This window comes from Octodon degus, unplaced genomic scaffold (genome assembly GCF_000260255.1).
Source record: "Octodon degus isolate 3935 unplaced genomic scaffold, OctDeg1.0 scaffold00145, whole genome shotgun sequence".
Classification (NCBI taxonomy): domain Eukaryota; kingdom Metazoa; phylum Chordata; class Mammalia; order Rodentia; family Octodontidae; genus Octodon; species Octodon degus.
Genome location: NW_004524721.1, coordinates 3,539,527 through 3,549,183, shown reverse-complemented (window position 1 = coordinate 3,549,183; position 9,657 = coordinate 3,539,527). Strand labels below are relative to the sequence as shown.

General features: G+C 37.4%; 1 protein-coding gene and 1 pseudogene across 1 annotated transcript in view; one reads left to right on the top strand and one right to left on the bottom strand.

Annotated features, from left to right (window-relative positions):
- Acbd5 (acyl-CoA binding domain containing 5) overlaps positions 1-9,657 on the top strand; it is a 71,310-nt gene that overhangs the window by 4,880 nt on the left and 56,773 nt on the right. Inside the window, exons 3-4 of the mRNA XM_023701980.1 lie at positions 1,245-1,270; positions 1,426-1,498. Of these exons, the coding sequence (XP_023557748.1) occupies positions 1,245-1,270; positions 1,426-1,498 (99 nt within the window). The remainder of the gene's footprint in view (positions 1-1,244; positions 1,271-1,425; positions 1,499-9,657) is intronic.
- LOC105743633 lies at positions 5,779-6,759 on the bottom strand (annotated as a pseudogene).

Here is a 9,657-nt window from a genome sequence, read left to right as displayed (position 1 = left end):
TTTATTTATTTTTTTTTTTTTTTTTGTGGTACCAGTAATTGAGCTTGGAACCTTGAGCATGCCAGGCAGGCACTTATGCTGCTGAGCTGTCTTCCTGGCCCTGGATACAGTTTTTAGCCTCAATTCTTTTTTTTCTCTTTCTCCTTTTTGCAGTACCAGGGATCAAACTTGGGACCTTGTGCTTGCCAGGCAGGTGCTTATGCCGCTGAGCTATATCCCTGGACTTTATCTACAACAGGTGGCCTTCATACAGTTTTATATAAATAGGAAAATCTTGAAGAAGACAGGAAAACAATAAAACCAAGAAGTATAGTACATAAAGATAAATCACTTTTCCCCCGCATCTTGTACAGCAATTAACCACTAAGAAGAACATATGCAGTGTATTATTTGTTGAAAAAAAAAAAAAGATAAAATTTTTCAGAAAAATTGCAAAAAAAAAAAAATAAAATAAAATAAAAAAAATCACTTTTCCTACCTGCAGTCAAACTCAGGACCTTGCACTTGCCAGACACACACTTATGCTGCTGAGCTATATCCCCAGCCCAAAACATACCTTTCTTTCTTTTTTTTTTTTAATGGTACTAGAAGTTAAACTTGGGACCTTGTGCTTGCTGGACAGGCACTTATGCTGCTGAGCTAACTCCCCAGCCCCAACACTTTTCTTTATGAGTCTGTCTTCTTTTTTTCTGAGACAGGGTCTCACTATGTAGTTCAGGCTGGCCCTGAATTCACAGTGTAGCCCTGGTTGGCTGTGAGCTCACGGCAATCCTCTTGCCTCAGCCTCTCAAGTGCTGGGATTATAGGCATGCAGCACCATTTTTGGCTTCTCTCTCTTTTTCTTTAATGCCCAGGGAAACTCCCAAACTAAGGAAAAGAGCAAACAGACTCCCCTACCTCTTTTAGCTGCCAAGGAAAATAGGACTTTTGCTTGTCAAGTGACATTGTTTCTTTGGCTTTAAGATAATGTGTAACTAGGAGTATGACTCAAGAACTGCCACATTAACTTTTCATCTGTGCTGTCATTTCTGATGTACTATACTTGAATAGGCATTTGATTTTTAATGTACTTAAAAGAATCATAAACTACCAAGATGTTTCTACTATTTTCCCAATTGACTAACATTTTATGTTCTTTTTTTTAATTCTTAAATGAATGCTATTGCAGACTTCAAATGTCAGACAAAAGCCCATTTAGACTACTTCTTCAACAAAGAATGATAGTTGATGAAACATTTTAAAAGTCACTGAGTGCTAAGTTTTCTTCAAGGTGATACATTTATTAGCGATTCTTAGTACCTATAACATAGCTCTTTTTTGAATTTCTTTTAAATTGATAATCATATTGTACCAGCTATTTATTATACTCTGCACAATTGAAAATCAGATATCTTTTTGTCATTATGTATATATTTTCATTTCCAGGGATGCTTGGAGTTCATTGGGTGATATGACTAAAGAAGAAGCCATGATTGCATATGTGGAAGAAATGAAAAAGGTTAGGAAAAGAATTCATAGCAGACATTAAAAATATTCAAAACAGCACTCATTTATTTATATTAGACAAATAGTTGCTTTCTTTTAGGAATTTGTAGAAATATAAATTATTAAATTTTTTTAGAGCTTTATTTAAGTATATCTTCAGATGAGTGTTTTTTCCTTAAGATATATTACATTGTATTTCTGTTAGTCAGCCTTTGTGACCAAATACCTGACAAATACAGCTACTGGAGGAAACATTTTGGCTTGCAGTTTCAGAGGTTTTTGTCCATGTTTGGCTGGCTTCTAGGCAGAAAAATGGTGGAAGGTTGTGGCATAGCAGTGCTACTTCCCTTCTGAAGGCATAAAGTACAGAATGACAGAAAAAGCCAAAGAGTAAGATGCCAGGGATAAGTTCCAGTCTCAATCACACCTTCATGACCCACTGCCTTCAACTATGTGCTACATCCTTTCTTTCTATCAGTGGATTAATCCCCATCTCCGAACACATGCGACTTTGAGCAACACCGTAGGCTTAGGCTCTAACAGTGGTGATAAGGTATTTTAGGGTCATCCCCCCCCTGCCACCCCATGTTCTCTGACATTATGTGGTTGACTATAGGAGGAAAGGAAGTATGGGAATAGAAATCTTTAAAAATATTACTCAAGAGTTGGAGAAATACTGGGACTGTCTTGAAAACATTTCTGCTGTGGAACACTTTATTAAGAGAAATAGTTAACAAGATTTCTCAACAAGATTCTTTTACAAGTTTTATGTCACAAATTAAGGTATTTCCTTCAAGCACACAGGAACAAACATATGTCTATGAATGCATAGATTTTTCAAAAGCAGAATAAGATAAGGATACTTTTAGGTTTCCTGCTAATCACTGAGGAGGGATATCCCTTGTTAAGTAGCTCTTTTAAGTTTATCGGAAGCATTGTTTTAAGGAACACAGTTATGAACAAATCCTGGATTTTAAAGATCTTCAAGCCTTTATAAAACACTATTTTTGTGGTAGACAGGGCTCATAATTTGTGAAATATTAAATAAATTATCTTTGACCATAAAAATCCATGTTAAAACTAGTTTTTGCCAGACTGCTTGACAGATTTAACTTTTGTAGCAATTTCTACTTGGTAGATTAAGACCAGTATTTTGTGTTGTTTTCTTTTTCAGTCTCTTCCATGCTGTTCAATATTGTGCCCTTTGTTACATTTTCACAATTTTATTTTGTGAACTTTGTAACAGAGGGCAGCATTTCTTTGGCTGTTAACCGCTATCAAGTAAAATGATAAGGGCTAGCCAAATAGATCAGTGGATTAAAACATCTGCTTAGGCTGATGCAGGGGCTAGGGATTTGATCCTTGGGCCTGCCGATCCCAGGCCTATCGTGCCAGTCCTGCACCCAAGGCAGCAATTGAGACTGGGCATGGTGGCGCATGCCTATGATCCCAGCACTTGGGAGGCTGTAAACAGAAGGATCACTATAAGTTTGACCTACTCAGTGAGACTCTGTACACCCTGTAGAACCTGTCCTAAAATTACAAATAAATAAATAAATAAATAAATAAAATGATCATAAGGGAGCCTTTCAGAAATGGATATTCTGAAGCCCTTTTGACTGCTGTTTAGTTTTCTGTTTTGTCTTATTTTTTGAGATGGGGGTCTCACTGTGCAGGTTAGGCTGGCCTTGAACTTGCTTATGTAGCCCAGGGTGGCCTCAAACTTGCAGTGACCCTCAACTCAGGAACTCGGCCTCCCAAGTGTTGGGATTACAGGCATACGCCCCTATGCCCAGCTGGTATTCTTTACCTTAATAAAATTGTTATAACCTTTAGGATACCCTATACATTGTAAAGTTGTGTTGCTATATTTTGTAAAGTTTAGCCATTTTTTGCATCCACTTTTATTAATGATGAAGCCATAGTTTAAAGTGAGGAGATGAAATAATGTATAATTTGCTATTTTTCCTAAAAACAAAAAACAAAAACTAAAACTAGCTGGGTATGGTGGCATATGCTCATAATCCCAGTACTCTGGAGGTGAGGTAGGAGGATCACTGTGAGTTTGAGGCTGGCCTTAACTACATAGTGAGTTCAAAGTCATCCTGAGCTATAGAGCAAAACTCTATCTCAAAAAACAAAGAAAAATTACAGATTTAAACTGGAGTGCAAAAATATCAAATCAGATTTATACTCTAAAGAGTAACTCTAAAGCAAAATAGCACAGTGAATTTTCAGCCTTTTTTTTTTTTTTCCGGCAGAACTGGGGATTGAATTCAAATTTAAACTATACTGCTTCCTTATATAGCATCTTAAAATATGTATACTGCCTATGGATTCTTCTCTAGTTAGAATGTAATATACTGTTTTCATTCAGGCATTTAAAATTTTGTTTTATATTATGAATACAACAAATAAAGTGTATTAGGATAACCTTAGATTGAAACTTTGGTTATTGAATTATTTTCACAATTTAGCTTTATAGATATCAATAGATAAAATTGCATATTTTAAAATAATCTTGTGGAACTGAAAGTATCCCCCAAGTTTTATTAGATTTGAGATTTTTTTATATCTACAATAATTTATTAACTGAAGCAGTTATTATATTATGCTCTTAAAAATATGGCTGAGGGGCAGGGGAAATGGTTCAGTGGAATAAGCATTTCCCTGGCAAGCCCAAGGGACTGAATTCAGTCCCCAGTTCTGCTAGGAAAAAAAAAAAAAAAAAAAAAAAAGGCTGAAAATTCACTGCTATTTTGCTTTAGAATTACTCTTTAGAGTATAAATCTGATTTGACATTTTTGCACTCCAGGTTTAGGAAACTTACTTTACATATTATAATGGATAATGTTTGGTAGAAAATTGTTTTTCATAATTCCTAAATTGTACAGTAAAGTATTGATGGAAAGAAAAATTCTCTTAGCTTTGAGGAAGTTGGGTAATTCAGGTAATATAGCTTTGAAGGAAATATCCATGTTTCTTTAAATAAAATTTATTTTGGTTCCTAATCATAGTGAAGTATAAGTAATATGTTTTGTACAAATTTTCCACATTATTTTGTGGAGAAATTCAGAATAATGAGCCAACACTTGAATAATGTATGTGTGTGAATCTCTGATATTTAGAGAGATTAGAGTACTGTACTCAACATTGGCTGCCTGTTGGAAGCATTAGTACAAATGCCTCAAGATGACCCAAACTAATTATTTCAGGATTTCTGAAGGGATGGGATAATTAGTGTAATAGGAGAAATAGAGCAGAGGCTTGTGAAGAATAGAGCCACTAAATTAGTTACCACATCTAGAACCTGAAAGTTAGCCATGGCTAAAACATTGGTTTTCTCCGAGTACCAAGGATTGACTTGAGTTTTGAGGTTTGACTCGTGACAGCCCTCTGTAGGAGATTGAGGGAAAAGTTAAAATGTGAGTTTCTTAGAGTAGAATAATGAGTAGAGCATATTCAGGTTTAATACCTAGGATATTCCCCAACAGGTCAGAAACACTTAGGACCTTGAATTAGTGATCACTAAGACTGTTGAGCAAAGAGTGGAGCACCAGGACTTGGTGGCTTTAGATACATTCTTCTCAGACATCCCTCACACACCTGAGGAATTTAGTCTTTGCTTTAATAAGACATGTATGTACAGTTCCAGCATATTTTTATTGTCTAAAAATGATGTCCTTCAATAAGGGAAGTATTGGGTAAGTATAAAAAAATTACTGTGCTTTAGATACTGTTCTAGAGTCCATATATTTGGGTTAAAATAGTCTTCATTTGGGTAAGTAACGATATTTTGAATTAATTTAATTGCCCTAAAACTTTAAACGGGGTGTTTTGGGCACAGAACTGAAATTTCAGTAACTCTGGGGATTGAGACTGCAGAGTCACAAATTTGAGGCCAGCTTGGGCAATTTTGTAAAACTCTCTAAAAATAAAAAGCATGTGGTTCAGTGATAGGACTGACTTCTCACTGCTACCAAAAAATGTTTTCTCAAAAATAAAATCTGAGGAGATGGGAAGGTTGGGATGAGATTGTAGCTCAGTGGTAGAGTGTTTGCATAGCATGTGAAACCCTGGGTTCAATTCACAGTACTACCAAAGGATAAGCAGAAATTACCAGACTAAGTCTTGTTTTGTGTTTAGTGGTGTGTGTGTGTGTGTGTGTGTGTGTGTGTGTGTGTTTTCCAGTACTGGGGACTGAACTCAGGACCTTGCACTTGCCAGTCAAGTACTTAGGCCACTGAGCTAGCTCCCTGACCCTATGTCTTTGTGTTTCTATCTCTTGTATGCCTACACATATATGTGCCATATCTTATATTTAAGCATTGCTGTGAAGGGGAGAATTTTTGTGGAGTACTTGTGCCTCTCCTTATACAAACATCTGGCTTCCTGCTCCAGCTACTTCTGCTTCAGTGCTTCAGCCTCACATTCCTAAACAGTCACTCGGTCTTTCTTGTGGATGAAGGTTGGCTTAAGGCGAGGCTCCATCTATCTTAACTGTCTGTGTACTGTTCATACTCAGACTCTGATTCTGACTTTTCTCCAGAACATCCTTCATCCTCCACCTCCATGACTTCCATGTCTTCATTTTTTTTTTTTCCTGTGCTTGCTGATGCATCATGCCACGGTGCCACTCTATTTCCTCATCATCAGTCTCTTACTCTTTTTTTTCACTGCAATCTTCTCGTTCCACGCGCCAAGCATCTCCTTTTCCTTCTGAGTCACTTTCTCCCACCACTTCAGGTTCCACTATTTTCCGATGTTGAGCCAATCTCTCTTTTATGTCTTCACTAATCTGATTCTGTAAGCTGCAGCTGGGGTCACTTAGAGGAATCTTCTTCCTGCTCCTCAGGCTTTGCATCTTGCTTCTTGTTCTTTGGCTTTTTTTTTTTTTTTTGTGGAACTGGGGCTTGAACACAGGCCTTTGCGCTTGCCAGGGAAGCTCTTATTCTACTGAGCCATCTCCCCAGCCCTGGCTTTCTTAATGAATTGAAATTCTTCATCTTGGGGCCGGGGAGATGGCTCAGTAGGATAAGCACTTGACTGACAAGTGCAAAGATCTGAGTTCAATCCCTGGTTCCGCCAAAAAAAGAAATTCTTCATCTTCAGCTGATGACTCCATAGGAGCGTAGTCTGGCCTCTTTCCAGACACGTAATGTTTTGCCTTTACTTTCTCCATTAAAATCTCACCTTTCTCATTGTGGACTGGGATGCCCCGGCCGTAGACTGAATAGGAAGCAGTTGTTTCATGAATGAGCTTGGGACAGACATGTTGGAGTCCTCGAACTTGACGGATTCCAAACACTGAACACGTAGGAAGAGGAGAAGAAAAACTCCTTTCGCTCTACGTGCAACCGACACAACTGCTCGATATTTATCTGTTTTGTCTTTTTGAAAAAGGGTCTCAAAATACAGTTCAGCCTGGCCTTAAACTTGCTTTACAGCCCAGGCTGGTCTGGAGCTCACAGTGATACTCCTGCCTCAGCTTCCTGATTGCTGAGATTATAGGCATGTGCCACTACAACAATTTTTGCAATGACTAAAATTATATCTTTTTAATTGCTGATTTTTTTTTTAAGGATACAAAATAGTGATAGAAAAAAATTAGAAATGATACAAGATTTCACTAAACAAAGTAACAGGAATTCAACAATGGTTGCTATCTTTAAATTAGTTGTTCAGGAGCTGGCAAGGTAGCACAGTGGTCAAAAGTGCCTGCTTAGGCAAGTCTAGGCAGGCACGGGACCACAGTTCAATCCCTGGCACCACCCTCAGGGTGGGCTGAACTGACAAAACAAAACATTAAATTAGTTGTTCAGATTGCCAGATATTAATGTGTAAGATTCGTTTAAAGGAAAACAAAACAAAACAGAATGAAGTTATAAGAAATTCAAAAGAGGAAAAAAAAATCGGAGTTAAAAAAATTCTTTAAGCATTAATCACTCCTTTCAAAAGACCAGCAGAAATTGACAATACAATTGTACAAACTATTCTTATATTTGCATATATATATTTTTTTCTTTACATTTATATGTTGACTTTTTTTATTTTAGGGAAGGGCCTACAGGGTATTCAGGGTCTCACTACTAGATCTTGACTCGTAGTTATCTGCCTGTGTACAGCCTTCCAAGAGCTGGGATTATAGGTGCATGCCACCACACACAGTCTCCATTAGTGTCTCTGTGTGCCCTGGTGGCAGGGCAGGCACGGCAGACCTGGGGATCGAACCTTCAGCCCCTGGGCCTGCTTGCAGACACTTTAATCTGCTGAGCTATTTGGTCAACCCTAAAGATTGGGAGGATTTCTTTCTTTCTCTCTCTCTCTCTCTCTTTTTTTTGGTACTGGGGATTGAACTCAGCACCTTGTGCTTGCCAGGCAGGTACTTATACCACTGAGCCATCTCCCTGGTGCCTTATGTGCTGACTTTTGACGTTTCTTCTTCAAAGAGAATTTCATAAGTTCTTTGTATCTTATGATGGCCATTTGTTTTCTTTCTGTATCAATTACTGAAATTCTAGTTTATGGAAATTGTGGTTTATTCTCTGGTTAGGTTTGGTGTGTACTTCACTAATGAGTTCTGCCAATTCATAATTCATTCTCTTGCCTTATGATACATAAGAAATCCAAAGTCTGAATTGACCAGCTCTCTAGTTAGTACAAATTTGAGAAACAGTTTTTGTTGGGCTGGGGGGATAACTTTAAATTAGACATAAATTATATCTAAAGGAGAGATAACTAAAATAGAGGAGAACCAATGGACGTGTTAAATGGGGATCAAGATGAGATACATGGTTGTCTAATCTGAGTGTACTAAGTTGGTCTTCATATTGAGATGGTATAGGGTAAGCAGAAAGAGTGATGTGTTTGAATTATATCTCTGCCATTTGTTAGCCATAACTTTGGTTATATCAGAATAAATATTAACCCATGGTTTTAGTTTTTTGTTTCAATCTAATTCTTAGAATTATTACTAGAATCCAAATATGCTACCACTTAAATATAGTGTAAAGTTATAAAATTGCCCCTTTATGATTCCAGCCTTATAATAGATATTTCTTTTAGCAAGAAGAAATTTTGTGGGATGGGGAGATAGCTCAGTGGCATAAGTGCTTGCCTGGCAAGTACAAGGTCCTGAGTTTGATCCCCAGTGCAAAAATCAATCAATCGATCAATCAATCTTGTGATATAAATCTTTTTTTTTTACTCCTGTCCATTGAAAAGAGCAGCAATTAGATAAGTTACTGTTAGCTATCAAATTAAATTATAATCCCTAAAAACACTTAATATAATCCAGTCTATATAGTCTCTCTCTTAACTTTCTTCCCATAAATGTGAGCCGCTGTGGTGGTGTTGATGGGCATTGTCTCAGCTCAGAATCATGTAAGAGGGCTGGGAGATAGCTTAGCAGCATAAGGTCCTGTGTGGCAAGCACAAGGTCCTGAGTTCAATTCCTAGCACCAAATAAATAAATAATCATATCAGAGTTGCTTATCATTGTAGATGACTGATGATCTTTTCTGTATCAGTTTTAGAAATAAAAGCATGTTTGAACACGAACTTCAGGGTTTTTTTGTTTGCTTGTTTGTTTGTGTAGTTGGTACAGTGTCTTACTATGTAAATTGGACTTGTGTGATCTTCCTATTCTCAGCCTCCTCAGTGCTCTGGAAATTACAGGTGTGTACCACCACACCCAGACTCACATCTTGCTGGCCCAAGAACTTCAGGGTTTTAAACTACGTGGTTTTATTAAATGCCTTCTATGTGTCAGACACTACAAAAACAGGAAAAGCAAAATTACAAGAGGGCTCCTCTTACTGAGCTTATATATTCTGTGGAAGATAGGCAGTAAATCAGGATTAAGCAGGGAGAGTGAGTAGGGAGACCAGGGCTGCTGTGAGTTTTAAAGGTCCAAAGTAGCCATACATTTAAAAACTGTATAAACAGCCTGGCAAGGTGGCACACACTTGTAATCCCAGTGCTCGGGAGGCAGAGGTAGGAGTTTGAGACCAGCCTGGGCTACACAGTAAATTCAAGGCCAGTCTCAACTACTTAGCGAAACTGTCTCAAAAACAAAAACTCTGAAAAAACTGGATAAGCTGAAAAAATATACAAGAATGATAAAGGATTATACTTTATTTTATTATTTTTCCCCATAATTTTATTGAGAAA